Below are 24,428 nucleotides of genomic sequence, written 5' to 3' on the forward strand. Positions count from 1 at the left end.
GGTGGTACTAGGTCTAATATGAAGAGTCCTCAAGGAGAACGACTCAACCTCAGTACACAGATGTGGTAAAATATTTCCAACACCATTGAAAACACAATATGGTCAGAAGCAAGCAGTTTTGGCGAAAATATAATCATTTCTGCCAGTAGGCTTTCTACATTTCATATAATAATGGCATGTTGTATATAATACACTATCAAATATGAAAGTCATTGTTGTGCCAAGGTTGTTTACATGCAATTTTTTTTACATAACTATTTAAAATTTCCGCATTATTTCAGATATGAATAAATATCATGAATTGAATCCCAAAACCAATGAAGTGAAAGCGATAAAATCTAAGAATATTAGAACAAAGTCTTCAAAATCATTTTTAGTGAAAAATTCTCTTGCGAATCTCGGTAACACGTCAAGTTTTTAAATTTTTTTAACTGTTGTACATATATTCAATTGTGTTTCTTTATATAATGTGTGAACTTTTTAGTTCCGCAAGTTGAAGAAAAAGTAACTAACCTGCCCTAGGGATTTCAAAACTTCTGCAAGTTCTTCGTGAGAAAGTGCAACTCTTTTTGATGATGCAAAATCTATGATCACATATAATGACAAAAATATAATAATAAATTTTTCAGATGGACATTTCAATTATGAATATAATAGTAAAACGAATAAAATGGATAAAGCCTCATAATCCGTCTTCTCCTATCGATGAATATATGTATGTACATTTGTATATTTTGAATTAAAAAATAAACAGAATTATGAAGAAGACATTGTTATTTCATTTAAACCCCATCTTTAAGTTTTATATTAAGTAATGCCTTTTTTTACATACCTCCTTTACTTACGTTTCACTTACGATTACAATACAGGAAAAAGTTTGCCTCGTATCCGATCTTCTATAATTTTATATACAAATTATACATAGAAGAGGTATGTTTTTAATTATTTTTTCATATATGTAGGTGATTTTGTATGAAATTAACGTTAACTAAATAAGTTTTTCTCTAAGTGAGACAGTATTTAGCGGCCAGTAGAGATGTTCATTTTATTTAAAAATAATATTCTCAAAGGAGCCGAATAGTGAAAAACATCATTATCATCGTCTCTTTGCTATCGATTAATATGTTTACTTCTTTAAAACTAATACGTCAATATGGCTAAATTTTTTTGTCAATGAACTGTGATCTTGAATTTTCGATAACCTTTTACACCGACATACTCGTAATTTAGATAAACAAAATTATAAAATGAATTTATAATATTGATGTAGAGGTAAATATGCCGAAAATTTATTTGTCCATGAACTGTGATCTTGCATTTTTGATAACCTTTTACACCGACATACATAAATAAGATTACAAAAAATTATATAATGAATTTTTCAACATTAAATTACACCACTAACCGTTTATCGCCTGGAGAAATAATTATTTCCGGACATGATGGTCGATTACAAATATTTGTTTATTTTTTCAATGCTGGCTATTTTAGCCTTTGCACATTCCGATACAGGCGAGTATTTGATAATATTCAAAAATGATAATTCTTTTTAAATTAAATACATAAATTATCTTTGATAAATTTAAACACTGTCAGAAGGTGCGAAGGAAGATAATTTAGAATTGGACTATCCATTCACCTTAATAGCCGTTGGACCTACCATTTCAAAATCTGTAAAACCACGATGAAATTAAAAAAATACGACAAGATAAATTCTAAATTTAATCTGGATACTAACATTATTTCAGAATTTGTGTACGGTAGAAGTTTATAACCCGTGGCAAGATTCTTGGTCAATTTTCGGAGAATTTAATCTGAAAGCCACTGATTGTTATACGCCGTTTTTATCCAAAGGAAAACTCCTCATTTTTGGAGGAGAAATAAAATTTCCCGATGTTTCGGATGAGGTACAGGATTCATCATTTTCATACAAAAATATATCACTTTTCTTCAACAAATTTTGGTTTTTTTAAATTAAAGGTCGTGAGTTTGGATTTAGCATCAAAGACATCATCTTATCTAGCACAAATGAGTCAAAAGAAGAAAAATGTAGGAGTCACTGAAATCGACGGATATATTTACGTTTCTGGTGGTATGGGGGACGATTTCATAACATACGATATAGTTGAGAGGTGTCATTAAATAATTATTCTTCTATAAGATTTCACAAAAAATATTACATGTTTTTTACGTTTGATTTCAGGTACAATCCGGCATCAGATACTTGGACTGTTATGACTCCAATGCCACTAAAACGATATTTTCATGCCGTTAGTACATGGGAAGGGAAAATGTATGTTGCCGGTGGAATTAATGAGCGTAATATAAATTTGAATTCAATTGATATTTATGATCCAAAGTCGAACAGCTGGACAGCGGGAATAGCAATGCAATTTTGTAGATATAAATTCCCAGTAAGATGTACCAGTTTTTTTTAATGGAACACTATAAATGTCATAAATGTTAAAAAAATTAAAACTACCGCAATAATGTATGTAATTTTTCAAATTTTAGATTTTATTCCATGATGGAGACCTATTTGCAATCGGTGGAAATTGGACGTTAGATGATGTTCCAGGAGAGCGACTGGATCTCAGTACTGGAAAGTGGTCAAATATTACTAACACCGTTGAGCATACACGATGGACGGGTGCCATTGTTTTCAACAACAGTTTTATTATTTCAGGAAGTAAGTTTTCCATATTAAATACAAAAACATTTACACATTGGGGATCTTTTGACGTTAACTTTATTAAAATAATGGGATGTTCTACATTATTTCAGATATGAATAACAATTATGAATTGAACCTGGAAACTTTCCTATTGAGGAAGATGAATCCCAAAAAAATTTTACGTTCATCTCCAATATCGTTCTTGGTGCCAAAAACTCTAGTATCAGTATTTCAGTCAGGTATGCAAATACATAGATATACATATGTATGTATGTACGTAAAGTATAATAAGTAAAACAATTGAAATAATTGCTGTTATAATTGAAAGTCCACTTTTCTTCATTTAAGAGAAGTATCACGCATAGGTATATCGTAAATTATTGAATATAATATTTTGCGTTTTCAAAGAGATGTAATTAATTGTACTTAAGAAAATACTATATACATACACTTTGGTAAAAATAATTTGTAACCATAACAAATATATTAAACGAAAAATAAATGAACCTATTCATATTAAATTTCCACTCAAGGAACGGCCGTTTTCCAATAATTAGAGTCAAAATCCATTGTACGTGGGCCCCGTTCGATAGCGACACCGCTAAATAATAGGGTCAACCCAAACTTAGCCTAACCTAATCTAACCCTTAAATAAATAAGTGGTTACTGCTAATATATTACGATGTGTAGAGCATGATAAGAGTGGAAATCGACAGGAGCGGAGCGACGTGGTATCATCCAACTGAAAAAAATTATAATTTCGTTGATTGGGGCCAATTTTTTAGATTTTTAAATGATTTTTATTATTACGAAATTATGTTCACAATACATCTTATATATATTTTTAATAGCTACTGATCTACTGATCATTTTCTATTTTACAATTTAATTTAATTTGGTTAGTATTCATAGTATTTTATTATTCTAATGTTAATCTACAGCATAATAGGAAAAAGAGCTCAAAAACCTATTTACAATCTTTATAAATGTTCATAATACTTCTAATACATAATATTAATTAAAGACTCTCTAAAGTCGATGACCTAAAGCAGATTGTGTTTAGGTAATCTATGTTTATACCTGAAGGGTATAGACATTTTTTTGTAATCACCGAGACTATTCACAAGACGTGTGTTAGTATGGTTATTAGTGATTCTGTCATAGAATCTACTGGTTAGTTTGTTAGTAATGTCTGTTACAAACGGAATATTATATATGGCATGCAGTTTTTGCAAGTTATTATATATGGGTCTTCGCGATAGCAGTTAAAGTTAGGTAGGTTAATACTGATATGAGGTTTTAAGAAGGTCTCAGAGATTAGAACTATGTCAACACAGTACTCACCGATCGCCAACTCTAGTTCTTCAATCTTATTCTTAAGTCCGCGAGCATTCCAAGCTAGAATGTTCAGGCACCTCCCGTTAATCGAAGACATCGAGATATTCGACAAGCATGAGTGCCAGCTCTAGTTTGTCGGTGCAACCGCTGGCCTTGGCACGAATCTCCTGGAGGATCTTCAACATCTTCGCCATAGACGCCATGGAAGTTAGGTCTGTTGTTGGTTGAATGTTGGGATTGGTTGGTTGATGGGGTTTTTTAGGGATATTTGGGATATTTGGTGAAGGAGTTTTAATGGTCGGTAGCATTGGGAAGTTATGATCGTTAACGACCGGGATATTTTGTGACTGCACTAAGTTTCCAGGGATTGGCTTTGACAATTGATGCTCGATTCTTCCTCGATTCCAGCATTTTCACATAGCTCATCCTTTTCGGACAGTCTTTGAAGTTAGCGGGGTGAGCTCCTGAACAGCCTGAGCAGATAGCAGGGATGATAATAACTGCATTTTGCGGTGAGGTGAGCGCCGGCACATTTGACGCACTTGGCCTGCCGATTGCAATTTTTCGAAGCGTGTCCATATTCTTGGCATCAACATTGAGTAACATTTTGAGATTTATTTGTATATTTAACGATACTAACCATTGTGTAACAAATGTACCGGATTTCTTTTATCTTATTTGCCGAACCGATGGCTCGAAGAACACCAAGTATAGCTCGGTGGCATTGCTCTTAGGCTCCTTCGTCTTCATGTGTATGACTTTGGATACTGGGAATCCCTGTCTGACGATGTCATCTTTAACGTCAGCCTCCGGCAATTTCGGTAATCCACGCACGACACTTTTTATTTCCTTTTCCTCCTTCCTGGAAAAGGTATAAAATTGTCGATCCGGTGTTTCTAAAAGTCCATCTCGAAGTTTGTACAAGATACAATGCAAAAGACTTTTACATTGTATCTTGACATTATTTTGACCAATGTAAGTCATTGTGAAGTATTTTACAAACAAACTTCTTGATCGACTCGATCATGCTGCCGTGAGTGCCAGCAGCTGTCATGATGATGGGCGGGATTCTTCTACCGCTTTTGGGGACATCGGAAAATTCCAGTGGTCCGTCATATCTGATTTTAAATTCCGGAGCAACATCTTTCACGTTCTTTGCCGTGAGTTTTGGAAATTGAAACTCTGTCTCCATCTCAACGGTCTGAGAGCAGCCTAGTTGAGGAGCTTCAGTTGTAGCTATCAGTGTCTTCTTCAGTCGTTTTTTCAGGTTGGATCTTTGCATGGTGCCGACATGTTTTATTTTGGTGTTCGTTTTGTGAGAGGTGTTTGTTGTGTATGTTAAAAAGGTGTGGGTTTTTTGACGGTATGACTTATCGCTGTATTACGAAGGCCTATGAAAATTTTATTGGATATGATTTTATGAACCATTTCTAGTTAAAATGTAACTGGTTATGTATTCAAGTTTATTGTTTTTAGTTTTACAAACTTAACATGTATATTGATAATTTTATATTGCAAACCATTCAAATTTTAGTCCAAATTGTCAAAATCTCAGTGCAAAATTTTTAGTTGAAATTTTCTAAAACTTATTTCAAACTCATCGAATATATGTAAGTACCATGTACCAAGTGTATGCTACGTTAACCTAAGTGCAATTATATATTCCCTGTTTTAAAATTCTGGTGGCTTGTAATATGTTTATTCTGTTTTTCCAAGATTAAGGAAATATCGAATTAATGTAAGTGATAGCAAATTATGAATTAAGTCAAACAGAAACATTGTTGTTGGAAGTGAGAATTGGACTTCCACCAATTTCAAATATATGTACTATTCCAAATCAACATACTATGTACAAAAATATACTATACCAACATTTCAGTTATTTCTTTATATTGAATAAGTTATTTAAAATATCTCGTTTTGATTTTTCAGCACCACCAGAGAATGAAACATTAATAACCGACTACTCAACTACGATATTAGCTCTTGGACCTTCTGATCCGAAATCAGTGAGATTTCGATACAATTGAATTATATAAATATTTAGATATGCAAAATGATCTGATAAAATTACCATTTTAGAATATTTGTACAGTTGAATTTTACCACCCATCAAAAGATTTGTGGACCGTTTTAGAAAAAATTGAGTTAAATGTGACTGACGGTTATTCAGCAATTGTATCACACGGAAAATTATTAATATTTGGAGGAATACTAAATTACCATGAACATTTCAACGAGGTTTAACTGGTTTCGTATTAATTTACATACATTATGAATTTATTAACTATTTTTGAACTTGTTAATTTCAGGTCATGTCTTTCGATTTGGCTACAAAGAAAATAACAAAACTAGCTCCAATGGAGGAAAAGAAGGGAAATATGGGTGTAGCGCAAATTGACGAATTTATATACGTTTGTGGAGGTATTGGAGACAATGGCACAATTTATAACACAGTCGAAAGGTTAAACCATTTTATTATTGAATATATTATAAAAGTGATTTTACCAAAAGCATTTTCGTTTGATTTCACTCACACAGATACGACCCGAAAGCAGATAGTTGGACCTTTATGGCACCAATGGAGAACAAGCGTTACTTTCACGCCGTAAATGTTTGGGATGGAAAAATGTATGCGGCTGGGGGAGTTGATTATAAATTCGACTATTTAAAATCTTTGGAAATTTATGATCCAAAGCTAAATCAGTGGACTTTAGGAACACCGATGGAGATCGAACGTTACAAATTTTCCGTGAGTATAAATATAATTTTTTTTTGTTTGATCATCATTTTTACATACCTCCTTTACGTTTCACATGGCTTTCGTGTCAGTGGTCATTTTTATCTCTTATCCGATCGTTTTCATACTTTGCCATATTGCTCATTTTGGTCATCAATACACGTTAACGTATCATCTGCCACTACGTTGGAGATAAAATATCGTATACAACGCGTTTTGAACACGCGGAAAGTAAATCTCCCTGACGTTTAATAAGCGTTCGTCCCGTATCTTCCAACCTGTTCGCCTTGATATGGCGATATAAGATTTGAATTGTTTAAACGCCTATTATTCACCCTATATTTTATGAAATTTGCTCTATTGGTTCTCGTTATCTCTAATATATAAATATTTATAGTTTTAACTCTCATATGTATATATAAATTTCAAATTTGGCGTGTAGCTTCTTGTAGGGTAATACACGATATATATTGATTTATGGCCAAATGTGTCAAATCTAACATTTCACGGCTTAAAGAATATCTCTTCACAGAGTTTTATCTGCGAGATAAGTATTCAATAATAAGTTATGTTGTATCTAATTGTTTATATGATTTACAGTAAGCTTACATACAATTAGTTTTTTACAATAAGCTTACATACATATATCGCATACAATTATTTTTAGTTATCAGCTGATTTAATTTATCTGATGATTGAAAAATTCATTTCTGTAAATACATAAACTCAATTATTTTACAATCATACATTCTTATAGCATCCTTAGTATTAATAATCTATTCTAAACTTGTAAGGTTCCCGGCATAAGTGAGTATATATATTTCCGGCAGCAACTCATAACCTCAAATTTCATTGTTTATTCCTTCATAACAAACTTTCTAACCAATACAAACTACACATGTACACAGATCAAACAGTGATAGTTTTATTTTTAGTTATCAACTGATTTAATTTTTATGTAATACAACACCTCTCATTCCGTAGATGTACGTATGATACATATACAATTTTAAGATTCAAACATCTTTGCAACTGGACTTGATGATTATGATTTATAGAAATACTACATATTGAGATTTTAAAGTGCCTTTAAAGTCATTTAGATTCGATATTACTCAACAATGAAAATAATTATAAATAATAATTAAATTAATTTGTAAATAATTTTAATTAATTTGTAAATGATAATTAAATTACTATGTATAAAATAGTTAAAATAATCTGTAAAATATTGTATTCATAAATAAATGTCTGTAGCATTTAAAACAGTGCTACTCTAACATTTTCAGTTGGCGAACCAGCATATATTTTTTAGTAATTCTCATAGGCTGCCTGCGGTATTAAAGTAATTTCTGTAACACTAATAAGTACAAAATAAAAATCTTTAGTAAAAAAAGGTTTTTTAAAAACATACCACTTTTTGGTTTTGTATATAATTTTAAGATATATAAAAAAACTCAAGTAAAAAAAAAATAAATGTATATAAAAAACTTAAGTAAAAAAACTCGTGTAACAAAATAAATGTATATAAAAAATAATGTACTAAAATATAAAACATAAATGTATATATAAAACTTGAGTGAAAAAACTATATTAAAAAAAGTCAAGTAAAATAAATGTATATAAACAAATAATGTACTAAAATATAATAAATATATATTAAATTAAATACAATTAATTTATTAAAATAAAAAGGCAATTTAAACAATATTTCAACAACAAATGTATAAATGTGTGGGATTAAAATTTCAATCAAAATGATTTCAATGATTGGGGTTTCAATCAAAAAGATTTCAATGATTGGGGTTTCAATCAAAATTATGATCCCGGCTTAAACTAATGTAATTAAATATATTACTAAGAGGTATGGGCCGCTTTTAGATCATCACATACATACCAAGGCGGCCTTCGACTAGGGCGTCTGCTACGGTCTCCGCCTCCTGGTTCGGTAGTGGAATCGCTTCCGGCCACTCCGTGAAGTAGTCCATAGCCACCAGTATGTATCGGTTTCCTCGTTCGGTGGCCGGGAGTGTACCCAGAATGTCGACTACCATTCGTTGTAGTGGCGTCCCCGAAAGGTATGGTTGGAGTTAGTGGCGGACTGGGACTGAAATCAGTGCATGCCAGGAGTCAAAGGGGGCCCCACCCAGGGTTAAAAATATTTGTCCCCCCCCCCATATAACAAAATTTTCTTCTTTCCATCACGCTAAAAATCAAGGGCAAAAAATAAATAAAATTTTCAAAAATGGGAATAAACAAATTTAGGTACAAGAAAAATGGCAAAATCAAAATAGATCCATAAATTACATTGTATATTTCGTTTTAATCCTTGTCCTAGGTAAATAGAATGCATCATAAAAGAATGCGGCATAAAAGCGGCTTTTACTTTCGGTAGAAAACAATCAGGGACGTCATTTCAGCTTTTTCTTGGGGGGGGGGGGGCAGGCAAAGATTGGTCAAATTGAATTTTTTTTCAAAAAATCTTTTTTATATCGGAATAAAAATGGAAAATATACAATATGAAAAAAATAAGCTTATTTTTGAAAAAATATATATAAAAATATCTTATGTAAAAAGCCAAAAAAGCGCCGCAGGCGAAAATTTTTTTCCAAAAATTTTCACATGGTCGCAAAATGGTTAACAAAAGTCGACCATCAAAATGTATCACTATATCAAAAAATTTACAAACTTTCGGAAAAATAAACGATACACATCTGTTTTTGAGACAAAATAAAGTAAAGGCGAACTTTCTAACGATTCGCTCAATGGGACGAACAATTTCCAAGAATGTTACCCAAGGCATACCACTTAAAAACCAAAATATATTTGCTTCAAAATAATAAAATCTTTTTTTTTTCAAAGCACATAGCAGCGATTATTTTATTAGTTACACAAAAGTAACATAATATAAGAAATAAACGCAGCATTCATAGATCCATAGTATCTCATTAATCATTAAATTCATAATATTTTCTAAATTCGCCTATTCCTTAATTTAGGGGGGCGAGTGCCCCCCCCAAATTACGTCCCTGAAAACAAAAAATGCATAATATTTTCAATTAATGTTAATCGAAAATCGAGATTTTGGGGAGGGGCCCCTATCCTATGTTTCTATATACATGGATGTGTCTAGATTAGGAATAGATTTTATATTCGGAAACTGTTTAAAATTGTGTATTTAAATCTTACTATATCGTCGAAGTATAATCAAATATTATTTTGAAAGTATGTATGAAGTAAATTTAAATCGCTGGTTGATGATGAATCGTCCTATCAAAATTGTTTTAAGCAATTCAGTTTATATTATTCACGGAAATTTGTTTATTCCCATTTTTATTTCATTAGGTAGTTGTTACATAGGTTGGAAATATTACATAACCTTGAGGTTGGAAATGGGCCCGGTAAAAGGGCCCACGCAAATGTTGAAACTTACTTTTCGAGCCTAATAAAAAAAGTTAACCGATCCTTGGGCTGTTAAAGCAGGTATTAGTTGTTTGTGTATATCGTAAGAAATTTGTTTTGTTGAAATACCCAAACTCTAGGTCCCAAAGTGCAATATCCTATAAATTTTTACACACGTGAAATAGTTAAAAAGTTATTTAATTTTACTGAGGGCCCATATTTTCTAACGGATAGTGGGGCCCACATGCCATCGGGCATGTACGCTTGTATGGCCAGTCCGCCACTGGTTGGAGTGCCCCGCGATTTCTTCGGTGTGGTCCGTTGTGGGCCCCGCATTGTGCACATCGTTCGCACCACTGGGTGACGTCGATTCGACTCGTCGGCCAGTAGTATTTTTGGCGCACGTTTCGGTACGTCTTGTTGATACCGAAGTGCCCTCCCGTGGGTGCGTTGTGCATTTCCCACATGATTTCGGGTATCTTCTCAGTTGGCAGGACCAGTTGCTTTGTGTGACGTGTTCCCGCGTTGCTCTCCCATCTCCGGTACAGTTTACCGCCTTCCACCTCCAATGCGTCCCATTGGGTCCACAGGATTTTCAGTTCCTGTTCTCCAGCGGACACTGTTTCCCAGGGTGGTCTCGTTCCGGCGTTTTTCCACTCGATGATTTTGTCGATCGTCGAGTTTGCCATCTCGTTGGGCAAGATCCCTACGAGTGCTATTCGTGCTTTCGGTTCTGCGGGTTCTACTGGTTCCGCTCGGGCCAAGTTGTTTTCCTGATCGGGTGTCTCTGCGCGTGAGCATTTGGGGCACTCTTCCGTACACGGCCTTCGCGATAGTGCGTCCGCGTTCCCGTGCTTTATCTCCGGTCGATGAATGATGGTCACGTTGTACCGGCCCAGAATTTCCAACCACCTCGCCAACTGACCCTCCGGTCTTTTGAAATACTTCAGCCACGTTAACGCTGAGTGATCCGTTCGTAACGTGATCTTCGAACCCGATAGGCAGTGGTGGAAGTGTTGAATGGCTTTAATTGCCGCCAATAGTTCTTTCCTCGTGACGCAATAGTTTTGTTCGGGTTTGTTCATTGTCTGGCTGAAGTACCCGATCAAAACTGCACCGATGCTGTTTTGTCAACACATATCGCTCTCCCGGCTGGGTATACGACATAGTTGGGGTGGTAGTCAGCGCTTCTTTCAATTTTTCGAACGCTTGTTCGCACTTGAACTCGCGCCCTTTTTACATACCTCCTTTACGTTTCACATGGCTTTCGTATCGGTGGTCATTTTTATCTCTTATTCCGTTAGCTGATGGAGTGATTTCGCGATCTCGGCGAAATTGCGCTCAAATTTTCGGTAGTACGTGGCCAGTCCCAGGAAGCTGCGCATTTGGGTTTGTGTTTTCGGAGTCGTCCAGTCCCGCACGGTTAGGACTTTCTTCGGATCTGTCAAAATTCCTTCGGCTGACACTCGGTGTCCCAGAAATTCGACCTCGCGGCAACACAATCGACACTTGTCTGCATTTAATTTAAGGCCGGCTGCCTGTATCTGTTTGAACACATTGTTTAAATGCACTATATGTTCGTCATAAGTCATGCTGTGCACGATAATGTCGTCTAGATAAACTAGGACATTGCTTATGTCACCGACCACTTTTGTCATTAACCGTACGAACGTCGCTGGCGCGTTACACAACCCAAATGGCATCACTTTAAACTGAAACAGGCCGAACTCTGTTACGAACGCTGTCTTCTCGCGGTCTTCCGGGGCGACCGTTACCTGCCAGAATGCACTCTGCAGATCAAATGTGCTGAAGTAGCTCGCTCCGTTCAGCTGGTCGAAAGTGTCGTCGATCCTCGGGATGGGGTGCGAATCTATTTTGGTGAAGGTGTTCAGTTTCTGGTAGTCCACGCACATCCTTAGCAACCCGTCCTTTTTGGCGACCGGAACTACCGGTGATGCCCACGGTCCGTGCCCCGGTTCTATCACGCCCTGCTTCAGTAATTCGTCGATCATGGTGCGTACTTATTCTTTCCGTGCTAGCGGTATTCTTCTCGGCGGCTGTTTCATCGGCTTCGCGTCTCCCACGTCGATGGTGTGTACCGTCTTTTCGCCCTGCAGATTAAGGGTCACCCGTATCCATCGGTGGATCTTGATAATCTGGCCCGCTGCTTGCCGCGCTCTGCTGTAGTGACCCTTCACGACGGTATAATTTTTGAGAGGGATCTTCGCGAACAGTTTCGGGTTGATCACCGTGATGCACGCCCCAGTGCCCCCACCATTCGACACGGCACGCCTCCGATCTCTCCTTTCACCACAAACGAGCCGGCCGTGCCGCTGGCGTCCAGGTTGTTCACTTCGGGTGTTTTGCATGCACCGGTGTTGGTCTGACCCATAACAGGCCGATCACTGCTCGTTTCCCGAAGCCGCCTCCTCGTCGTTGTCTTTGTCCTCGTCGTTCGTTGGCTCCAGCTTCCGGACCCTCTTCTTACGGCACAACCGACTAATGTGGCCCGTTTGTCCGCAGTTCCAATACGTTGGAGTAGTAGTAGCTGGTCGCGCTATCTGGTCTGATGACACCCATCGTGGGGGTCGCATGGCTGGTCGAGATGGTCTGAACGCACCCGCGTCGGGACGTACTGTTCTCGACGTTGGTTGTGCCGACCGTTGTTCCTTCCGTGAAGGAGTTTGCCGCTATGCACACGGTCATGTGTTCGACTGCTTTGGCGTTCGTGTAGACGCCCTCCAGCATGTCTTCACAGAGGGCTCGTGTCGCATCCACGTGTTCCGCGGCTTGTTCTTCCGCACTCCATCTTCTCTGCTCCGCTGCCGCATGGCGGGCAATCGGTGTGCCCTGTGGTCTGAAGCATTGTGCCAGCTCTTCCGTCAATTCGTCGTAGCTCAGCGTCGATGACAGCTGACTGGCGAAAATGGCGGCCGCTCCTCGGAGTTGACAGCACAGTTGGTCCTCCAGGTTCGTCGTCTCCCTGTTCAGCCGTGCAGCAAACTCGAAGTGGATGAGGAAGTCCTTCCACCGTTCAGTACCGTTGAACGTGGTGTAGTCGTACCGGTGGGAATGATGCCGCATCCCGTAGGTATCTCGCTGTGTGGTCCTCCTGTCCTTGAAACATACCTCTGATCTCCTCGGTGGTTCTGGATGTACGTCGGCTTTCGGCTGCGATAGTGTCGCAGACTTCTCCCAGGCCTGCAAAAAGGTGGCGAAGGTGTTTTGCAGGGACTGGATCTGCTCTTGGAAGCTCACCACTCCCTGGCTCAGCTCCTTGTAGCTCGGCTCCGGTGTCCTTGGCACCCGGCTCCTCGACTCCCGGCTCCTCGGCTCCTCCAGTATCCGTCCTCCGTTGCTTGGCTACCTGGGGCTTTGTTCTCGATTCGGCTCCATGTCTCCCGGCAGCGATGAAGATCTCGAATCCGTACCTTTGTAGCTCCTTGTCCCAACCATGTTGATCCCACTTCTGACACCAGTGAAGAGTATTCAGAGGTAAGTGGATTCAGATCGAGGTACAAGAAAACACGCAGTTAGGTTCCAAGTCTTTAATAGCTGCTCGTTAGGTGGAGGCCAGGATCCGAATGCCACCGTTCAAGAGCGCACCATACTTATAAATAGTCAGCGCTCAGCGCATACACGTATTACACGTACATATATACATAGGTCGAGGAGTCCGGCGCAGCCATTGGCCGCAACGCCCGACTCCTCCATTGGTTGACGTCGCCATGATGTCATCGGTCTACGGGTGTCTCTCTAAATAACTTTACAATATAAATATTTCACGTGAGAATGTAACACATATGTTTGTTTTTTTTTTGTTGCATTTTAGATCATCTTCTTAGATGGAAGACTATTCGCTCTCGGTGGTACTTGGAGCATGAGTATTGACAATCAGAATAATGACGGAGAAATATTGGACTTAGATACCCAAAAGTGGACGAACATCAGCAACACATTAGAATATACTACGTGGCACAGTGCAGTTGCTTTCAACAATCAAATAATTATTTATGGCAGTAAGTGTATAAATCTTATAATTATAAAATACCTTAAATTATAACATGTATGTAGTGTTGGAATTAAACGAAAGGCTGATGTATGGGCTATGGCTGAGAAAGGGTATGTTACGACCGATTGTAGAGAGGGGATGGAAAAGTGGCAGAGGGCGCGAAAGCGGCCGCTATTTTACAGTTAGTAGAAACTAACCTTCCACTGGGGGGCGGTTGGTCGCTAAACCACAGCGTGGTGTCGTTTTAATAAACAACATGACTGAAAACGCACGTGTTTGATCTTCAATTCCACCGCCACATCCCATCGTGGTCCTGAATAGCGTCAACTATTCAGGAAATCCACCCACATGTATATGTTATAATTTAACGTTTTAATTTTTTTATAAACCTTAATCATCATAGTATCGATGTTAAAAATTGAATTATATGTATATATAATTCAATTTTCAACATCGATACTATGATGATTAAGGATTATAAAAAATATATATTTTTCAGTTATCAGAACTAATTGGTGTTTATCAAAAAAATGACAATTTTTCAGGTAATACTGGAAATTTTGAATACAACCCCGAAACCACATCGCTGAGTGAACTAAATCCAAACAAGATCAATCGAACTTCTCCAATGCTATTGTTGGCTTCGATGAATTAATTCAAAACAAAACTTCATCTATTATTACTACGTACATAGATAAAGTGGAAAAAAGTTTTTTAAAAACATATCTCATAAATTTGTATATAAAATTATTATTTTGAATAAAAACACCAATAATTTTTTTTTACTACCGCCATCTATGTTTAAAACTAATAAACAAACGTCAAAAGTAAAAGTCACCGAGTATCTCGGCGGGCAGATTTGAAATGCTTCTTATACGATATTTTATCTCTATCGTAATGTCGGAGGCTCCATTTACTTATATTGATGACCAAAATGAGCAATATGGCAAAGTATGAAAACGATCGGATAAGAGATAAGAGATATAAAAAATTACCACTTACACGAAAACCATGTGAAACGTAAAGGAGGTATGTAAAAATGTAAAAGAATGAAATAACCTCTTTGAAACCCATTGGATTTTTATTGAAATCGAATTTTAAAATGTGTCATCGAGTTTCGGTCACCATCCTATGAGTTGGAACCAACTCGGCACATGTTTGTTTCTTGCTACTTTACATCCTTCCCGCCCATCACATTAAATAGTCGTGTCTTAACAATTCCGTAGTTTCACTCAATACGCTTCCCATAATTCTTTGGAAACTTCTTCATCTCCTTGAAAATTTAATAGATTATTGCACTGACAAAAAAAAAGTTTTAATAGATTATTGCACAGACCAATTGCACGAAATAAATGTCCCAATATAAAAAATATCCTTAAAAATGGTTAAAATCCTCAAATTCACGTTTTGATAACGATTTTGAATGATATTTTGGGTGAACTATCATCAATGTACAAATATTTTCAATGGAGCAATATATTATATATAAAAGGCCACTCAATTTTTTAAACCAAAAATTAATAAACTAAGATCTCAATATTTAGGTGAGATAGTTTATTGGAATGAAAATGTAAAAACATAATTACGTTGGAGATAAAATATCGTATACAACGGGTTTCAAATTTTGAGCTCGTCGAGTTGCCTGACGTCTACAACGCCGACGTCAACCGCGTTATACTGTCTTTTAACCTGTTCGCCATGAAATGGCCATATCAGATATTAATTGTTTCAACGCCTATAATTCACTCTATATTTTATAAAATTTGCTCTATAGGTTCTCGTTATCTCTAATATATAAATATTTATAGTTTTAACTCTTATATGTATATATAAATTTCAAATTTGGCGTGTAGCTTCTTTTAGGGTAATACACGATATATATATATATATATATATATATATATATATATATATATATATATATATATATATATATATATATATATATATATATATATATATATATATATATATATTTATTTTTGGCCAAATATATCAGATCTGACATTTCACTGCTAAAAATACATCTCTTCACTGAGTGTTATCTACGAGATAAGTATTCAATAAGAAGTTATGTTGTATCTTATTGTTAATATGATTTACAATAAGCTTACATACATACATCACATACAATTAGTTCAACAGCTACCCATAACCTCAAATTTCATTGTTTACTTCTCCAAAACAAACTTTCTTACAAATACAAGCCTAATATATGTACACAGATCAAACAGTGATAGTTTTATTTTTAGTTATCAGCTGATTTAATTTATCTGATGATTGAAAAGTTCATTTCTGTAAATACATAAACTCATTTATGGACAATCATACATTGATAATCATTAAAGCAATCTTAGTTTTAATATACTATTCTAAACTGTAAGGTTCCCGGCATAAATGAGTATACATATTTCCGGCAGCAACTCATAACCTCAAATTCAAATTAAACTTTTTCAATAAACTATTATAATTAATTAAATAATTATAATTAATTTGTAAATGATAATTAAATTACTATGTATAAAATAGTTAAAATAATTTGAAAAATATTGTATTTATAAATAAATGTCTGTAGCATTTAATTCAGTGCTACTCTAACATTTAATGTATATAATAAATTTATATAAAAAACTTTAGTAAAAAAACTATATTAAAAAAAACTCAAGTAAAATATAATAAATAATTAAATAAATATATAAACAATTAAATACAATTAATTTATTAAAATAAAAAGGCAATTTATACAAATGTGTGGGATTAAAACTTCAATTAAAAAGATTTCAATGATTGGGGTTTCAATCAAAAAGATTTCAATGATTGGGGTTTCAATCAAAATTATGATCCCGGCTTATAAACTAATGTAATTAAATATAATACTAAGAGGTATGGGCCGCTTTTAGATCATTTTACTAAAGTTTTTTATATACATTTATTTTTTATATTTTAGTACATTATTTTTTATATGTACATACATTTATTTTGTTACTTGAGTTTTTTTACTTAAGTTTTTTATATACATTTATTATTATTTACTTGAGATTTTTACATATCTTAATATTATATACAAAACCAAAAAGAGTTATGTTTTTAAAAAACATTTTTTTACTAAGGGTTTTTATATTTTGTACTTTTTAGTGTTATAGAAATTACTTTAATACTGAATTATAATTATTTACAAATAATTTAATTATTATTTATAATTATTTGCATTGTTGAGTAATATCGCATCTAAATGACTTTAAAGGCACCTTAAAATCTCAATATGTAGTATTTCTTTAAATCATAGTCATTAAGCCCAGTTGCAAAGACGTTTGAATCTTAAAATTTTTTATATGCATCTACGGAACGAGAGCTGCTGTATTACATACTAAAATAGATGAATATGTGTATGTACAGAACAAATGTACGTATTTAACTAAGGATTTAAACCGACAGAAAGCATCACTCAAAGTAAATCTTATAGACTTTCAATTTATGGAATCCTGTAAACTTTCATATAAACATGTATCAACATCATCATTTATTGAAAAAGTTAAATTTAGAACCAACAACACAAACCAGATCACCACGAGTCCCGAGTTATCAGTAGATCTTGGCAACATATCTGAAAGCTTCTCACTTACCTCAAAAATGCCTTGTGCAAAAAGTACCGCCTGTCCACGAAACCCATATTGTCCAAAAAGACCATCGTATTTGATGATATTCACAAAAGAAATCACCCTGGACAAGAGACGGACCTCACATTGTGATAGACATTCAATCACATCAGGGATTACACCAGGATCCAAGATGTTCCAGAAAGCCTTAGGAGGGGGAGTAGTCTTCCTGCTGGATAAATGCTTGTTGCATCGAAAACACAATAGTAAAAATGTTTTCTGGGCAAAAACAGTATTTAAATATTCCGGAGATGTCGAAGAGAATCTATATGCAGTAACATGATTAGGATAACACTGTTTTGTACATACCTCGCAAGATTTATCACAAAATGTGTAGATAGCATTATCGAACCGTGTAATCAGTTTATCTCTTAACGAAGGCCGTGACGTCACCGTGGTCGAAAATTCCTCATGAGCCGTAGTAATTCTGTTAAGGTAATACTCACGATTAGCACGAGCCTTATCTAGTATTCTTCTTGCTTTAGTGGCTGTATCCTCATTCGCTTTGGATTGTAAACGTAAGTCTCCTTTTTGCATTACGTCGTATCCGACATAATTTCGTCTCCATAATATTAAATACCTGGAAATGGCTTATAAACAATAGATGTATAATATAATAATAAAAGAGCGTAAAATATCGCAAGGCGGTTTAAAAAAAGTTAGAAATCCTTGCGGAACGGTCAGTTTTAGATTTAAAGGCGAAAATCATAAACACAACACACCGCATAGAACTGTCAAACTATTGTGAAAGTACCGTTAGCAGATAGTAGGTAGTCATAAAAATCGAATGTACGGCTAGCATCTTCTGACGATCGCTTATATCACTATTTTTGCGTAGGGGTGGGTGGAGGATCCAAGTAAAAGGCCAACAGTCGTTTCACAGCATTTATTGATGATTCAGGAGTTACACGCACTGTCCCTGCTCAGTACAGAATGACATGATATCGCCTACGTACCGCCTTATAAAGGGTAGATCTCTCAGGACGCCTAATCTGTTTACCTGTTGTATAGTCACGTATTCGGATATGTATTTCCACGACATTGGGTCTCCCTGTACCGATTCTGAGAAAAGCCTAATAACGGTCATTATTTAGCCTAAATGCACTTAGAGTCCAGATATAATCCTTGTAAGTAAGTGCATGCACTTAGTTAACCCGATAACAGATATCCGTTGATCTAAGTGCAATTCGCTCAATCCGCTGCGTACGTAACACTATCAACGTTCACAACAATATGAGTGACCTAAATATATAAGAGAGATAATGAGAACCTATAGAGCAATTTTTATAAAATATAGAGTGAATTATAGGCGTTTAAACAATTAAAATCTGATATGGCCATATCAAGGCAAACAGGTTAAAAGACAAGTGAAAACGCTTGCTGATGTTAAAGAGACGTCAGGCAAGTCTACGAGTTCCGTTTTTAAAACACGTTGTATCCGATATTTTATCTCCAACGTAATTGCAGACGATACATTAAAGTATATTGATGACCAAAATGAGCAATATTGCAAAGTATGAAAACGATCGGATAAGAGATAAGAGATATAAAAAATGAGCCCTTACACGAAAACCATGTGAACTGTATAAGAGGTAAGTAACAATTGCTTGACTTGAAGTATTTTTGAAAAAAAATTTGCTGCATGAATGCCCTTTATGACGAAGCCATTAATCAATTCACAAATTAGTAGTTACGGTGTCTATTTGTACACTTTTTTCTCCTGAAAATACAGATACGATGATAATCCGCACACAAAATAGAAAAACATAGATAAAGTAATAATGTGAAACGTAAAGGAGGTTTTTAATAAAAATTAGAAAGAATGTTCATGTAGAGGTTAATATGGCTAAATATTTTTTGTCCATAAATTGTGATCTTGAATTTTTGATAACCTTTTACACCGACATACATAAATGAGATTAAAAAAAATATATAAAATGAATTTGGCAACATTAAATAACGCCATTAACCGTTCATCGTGTAGAGAAATAGTTTTTCCCGACACGATGGTCGATTACAAATATTTGTTTATTTTTTCGTTGCTGGCTATTTTGACCTTTGCACATTCCGATGCAGGCTAGTATTTTATCATATACAAAAATGATATTTCTTTTTAAATTGAATAACACCTTTAAACTTTTCTTTTATCATTTTTTAACATTTCTAGAAGAAGCGAAGGAAGATAATTTAGAAGTGGACTATCCATTCACCTTAATAGCCGTTGGACCTACCTATCCAAACACTGTAAGACTATGATGTAATTAATAAAATACGAAAATATAAATTAAAAATTTAATTTGAATGTTAATATTATTTCAGGATGTGTGTAAGGTAGAAGTTTACAACCCGTGGCAAGATTCATGGTCAATTTTTGCAGAAGTTAAATTGAAAGCCAAAAGTGGTTATACGCCATTTTTATCCAATGGAAAACTCATATTATTTGGGGGAGAAATAGATTATCCTGAATTTTTGGACGAGGTAGGTACTCGATTCATAATGTTCAGACAAACATATATCACATTTCTTCCAGAAATCGTTCAAATTGAAGTTTTGGTTTTCTAAATTATAGGTCGTGGCTTTCGATATAGCATCAAAAACATCATCTTATCTAGCACCGATGGGGCAAAAGAAGGCAGGTGCGGGAGTCACTGAAATCGACGGATATTATTACGTTTCTGGTGGTACGCGGGAAGACTTAGTAATATACGATGTAGTTGAGAGGTGACATTAAATAGTTATTTGTCCGTAAGATTTCACAAAAAAATACAAAATAGTTCATGTTTTTTTCGTTTGATTTCAGGTACGATCCGGCATCAGATTCTTGGGCTGTTATGGCTCCGATGCCTTCGAAACGATATCATCATGCTGTTAGTACATGGGAAGGAAAAATGTATGTGGCTGGAGGAGTTAATCAGAATTATGAAAATTTTAATTCAATTGATATTTACGATCCAAAGTCGAATAGCTGGTCAGCTGGAATACCAATGCAATTTTCTAGATATTCATTTTCAGTAAGATATACCAGTTGTTTTAATAGAACACTATAAATGTCATAAAATTTAACAAAATAATATGTCCGCAATAATATATCGAATTTCTCAAATTTAGATTTTATTCCATGATGGAGAGCTATTTGCAATCGGTGGAAATGATGTTCCAGGAGAGCGACTTGATCTCAGTACTGAGAAGTGGTCAAATATTACTATCACCATTGAGGATCCAAGGTGGACGGGTGCCATTGTTTTCAATAAAAATATAATTATTTCTGGAAGTAAGTTCTGACCTAATATTAAATATACACTTTGATGTTGTAATATATTGAATAACCTTTTTAAGTTCATTTTAGTGAAATATTTGTATTTTTTATATAATTTCAGTGTCTGATCAAAATTATGAATTGAACCTGGAAACTAACCAATTGAGGGAGATGAATAACAGAAAAATATCACGTTTATCTGCAATATATTTCTTGGTGCCAAAAACTATAGTTTCACTCTTTGAGTCAGGTATGCATATACATATGTACTTATGAACGTATAGTATAAGTAAAAAAATATGAGTTATAATTGAAAGTGGAGAGTGGAAAGTATTCAAAGTCCCCTTTTCTTCATATCGAGAAATATCCCGCATATCTCGCACATTAAACATTTAATATAATATGTTTTACGTTTTACAATATTTAAAAATATTGGTGGCTTGTTATGTGTTTATTCTGCTTTTCTAAGATTCTGATATCGAATATCGAATTAACAAATTATGAATGAAGTCAAACAGAAAAAGTGTTTTTGGAAGTGAAAATTGGACCTCCGCACTTTCAAATAATATACCAACTCATATGTACAAATATCTACTATACCAACTATTCAATATTTCTTTATATTTAATAAGTTATTTAATATACACATCTTATTTTGATTTTCCAACGCCACCAGATAATATAAAATTAATAACGGACTACTCAACTACGATACTAGCACTTGGACCATCCAATCCAGAATCGGTGAGATTTTGATACGATTCAATTATATTTTGCAAATTAATTTATTATTAATTAATTTATCATTTTAGAATATTTGTACAGTTGAATATTACCACCCATCAAAAGATTTGTGGACCGTATTACAAGAAATTGAGTTTGAGATATTGACTGACGGTTATTCAGCAATTGTGTCACACGGAAAATTATTAATATTTGGAGGAGCACTAAATTTCAATGAACATCTAAATGACGTATTACTGGTTTCGTATTTATTTAAATACAAAATGAATTTCTAAATTATATTTGAACATGTTAATTTCAGGTAATTTCTTTCGAGTTGGCTACAAAGATAATAACAAACCTAGCTCCAATGGAGGAAAAGAAGGGAAAAATGGGTGTAGCCCAAATTGGCGATTTTATATATGTTTGTGGAGGTATTGGAGACAATGGCACAGTTTATAACACACTCGAAAGGTCAAAGCATTTTATTATTGGATAAATTATAATAATAATTTTACCAAAAGCGTTTTCGTTTGAATTCACTCACACAGATACGACCCAAAGGCAGATAGTTGGACCTTTATGGCACCAATGGAGATCAAGCGTTACTATCACGCCGTTGATGTTTGGGATGGAAAAATGTATGCGGCTGGGGGAGTTGATGATAAATCTGATTATTTAAAATCATTGGAAATTTACGATCCAAAACTAAATCAGTGGACTTTAGGAACACCGATGGAGATCGAACGATACAAATTTTCCGTGAGTATGCAAATTTATTTCTATTAATGAGTATAAAAATGATTACACAGAAAAAAAGCTTAAATTTTCGTTCATATTTTCGAAAAAGTTTGCATAAAAAATTTAACGTGAGAGTACATATGTATTTATTTTTTTGTTGCATTTTAGATCGTCTTCATAGACGGAAGCCTATTCGCTCTCGGTGGTGCTTGGACCATGAGTATAAGCAATCAGAATAATGACGGAGAAATATTGAACTTAGATACCCAGAAGTGGACAAACATCAGCAATACATTAGAATATACTACGTGGAACAGTGCAGTTGCTTTCAACAATAAAATAATTATTTATGGCAGTAAGTGTATGAATCTTATAATTATAAAATACCATTGTATATAATTTAACGTTTTAATTTTATATATATATATATATATATATATATATATATATATATATATATATATATATATATATATATATATATATATATATATATATATATATATATATATATATATATATATATATATATATATATATATATATATATATATTTATATATATATACATATATATTTTTCAGTTATCAGAACTAATAAGTGTTTGTCAAAAAAATATGTTATTTTTCAGATTATAAGAATAATTATGAGTTCAACCCCGAAACCACATCACTGAGTGAACTAAATCCAAACAAGATCAATCGAACCTCTCCAATGCTGTTGTTGGCTTCGATGAATTAATTTAAAACAAAACTTCATCTATTGTTACTACGTACATAGATAAAGTAAAAATGGGATTATATTGAAATATACTCTTTGAAACCCTATTGGATATTTATTTAAATCGAATTTTAAAATGTGTCATCGAGTTTCGGTCACCATCCTACGAGCTGGAACCAACTCGGCCATGTTTGTTTCTTGCTACTTTACTTCCTTCCCGCCCATCACATTTAATATTCGTGTCTTAACAGTGCCGTAGTTTCACTTAATACGCTTCACATAATTCTTTGGAAGCTTCTTCATCTCCTTGAAAATTTAATTTATTCAAATATTCATGTGAGAAAAACAATAAAAAATTATTAGACGGAATCCAAATTGTAATTTTTTATCAAGAGATGTAATTTTATATACATACATAGTTACACTTTTAGTTGTACAATATTATACAAAAGTTGTACATAGTAAATATTTCACGTCACGTACATAGTAAACATCAGTGAAATTTGAGCATCACTCGCTTTCAATATTAAGTAAAAGATGTTTATGTTAATATGTTGCAGCGTATAAAGCCATTCCAATTTTTTGTGGAACACCAGTGTTCCGCGGAACATAGTTTGGGAAACTGTGCACAAAACATTACAATGGTTTTTTGACGCAAATCAGACGTTGTAAATTATTTATTTAAATAATTATCCAGAGTTATGAAGAGTGATTTCGACCCATTTGTGAAGTTAGATGGCTATCGAGGCATTTTTCGCAGTTATTTCAAAGTTCTAATAGATTATCGCACAGAACAAGTGCAAGAAATTAATGATCTAATTAACAAATATGTTTAAAGATCCTTAAATTTACACATTGATAATGATTTAAAATGATATTTTGGGGTTTAATTTTTGATTTTTAAATGCTTTCACAATACATCTTATATCTATTTTAATAGCTAATGATCTACTGATCATTTTATATTTTACAATTTTAATTTAATTTTGTTAGTAATCATAGTATTATATTATTCTTATGTTAATGTACAGCATAATAGGAAAAACCTATTTACAATTCGTATAAATGCTCACAATACATCTAATCCATAATATTAATTAAAGACTCTCTAAAGTCGATGATCAAAAGCAAATTATGTTTAGGTATTTTGTGTTTATAACTGAAGGG

The 24,428-nt window shown here is 34.2% G+C and overlaps 5 protein-coding genes across 5 annotated transcripts in view; 4 read left to right on the forward strand and 1 right to left on the reverse strand.

Moving 5' to 3' along the window:
* LOC143916707 (uncharacterized) overlaps window positions 1-14,173 on the forward strand; it is a 116,422-nt gene extending 102,249 nt beyond the window's left edge. The window contains exon 2 of the mRNA XM_077437911.1: window positions 12,342-14,173. Within this exon, the coding sequence (XP_077294037.1) occupies window positions 12,657-13,064 (408 nt within the window). The 5' untranslated portion in view covers window positions 12,342-12,656 and the 3' untranslated portion in view covers window positions 13,065-14,173. The remainder of the gene's footprint in view (window positions 1-12,341) is intronic.
* LOC143916694 (uncharacterized) overlaps window positions 1-24,428 on the forward strand; it is a 577,487-nt gene that overhangs the window by 102,255 nt on the left and 450,804 nt on the right. The gene's annotated exons all lie outside the window — the stretch shown is intronic.
* On the forward strand, window positions 1,395-15,469 carry LOC143916697 (uncharacterized). The gene is made up of 13 exons (XM_077437896.1): window positions 1,395-1,512; window positions 1,597-1,673; window positions 1,749-1,907; window positions 1,981-2,132; window positions 2,204-2,414; window positions 2,515-2,689; window positions 2,785-2,913; window positions 5,945-6,021; window positions 6,095-6,253; window positions 6,325-6,476; window positions 6,554-6,764; window positions 13,987-14,173; window positions 14,712-15,469. Exons 1-13 carry the CDS (start codon window positions 1,440-1,442, stop codon window positions 14,819-14,821), a joined length of 1,872 nt encoding a protein of 623 aa, XP_077294022.1. The 5' UTR covers window positions 1,395-1,439; the 3' UTR covers window positions 14,822-15,469.
* LOC143916695 (NHL repeat-containing protein 2) overlaps window positions 9,919-24,428 on the reverse strand; it is a 501,476-nt gene continuing 486,966 nt past the window's right edge. The window contains exon 11 of the mRNA XM_077437894.1: window positions 9,919-10,437. The gene's annotated coding sequence lies outside the window, so the exon portion shown is untranslated. The remainder of the gene's footprint in view (window positions 10,438-24,428) is intronic.
* LOC143916696 (uncharacterized) lies at window positions 19,192-24,309 on the forward strand. Its single transcript, XM_077437895.1, has 13 exons — window positions 19,192-19,898; window positions 19,990-20,066; window positions 20,142-20,300; window positions 20,392-20,543; window positions 20,623-20,833; window positions 20,931-21,093; window positions 21,200-21,328; window positions 21,755-21,822; window positions 21,891-22,052; window positions 22,124-22,275; window positions 22,353-22,563; window positions 22,711-22,897; window positions 23,173-24,309. The coding sequence occupies exons 1-13, from the start codon at window positions 19,736-19,738 to the stop codon at window positions 23,280-23,282; spliced, it is 1,944 nt and encodes a 647-aa protein (XP_077294021.1). The 5' UTR covers window positions 19,192-19,735; the 3' UTR covers window positions 23,283-24,309.

Source organism: Arctopsyche grandis, chromosome 9, assembly GCF_051622035.1.
Source record: "Arctopsyche grandis isolate Sample6627 chromosome 9, ASM5162203v2, whole genome shotgun sequence".
Lineage (NCBI taxonomy): Eukaryota > Metazoa > Arthropoda > Insecta > Trichoptera > Hydropsychidae > Arctopsyche > Arctopsyche grandis.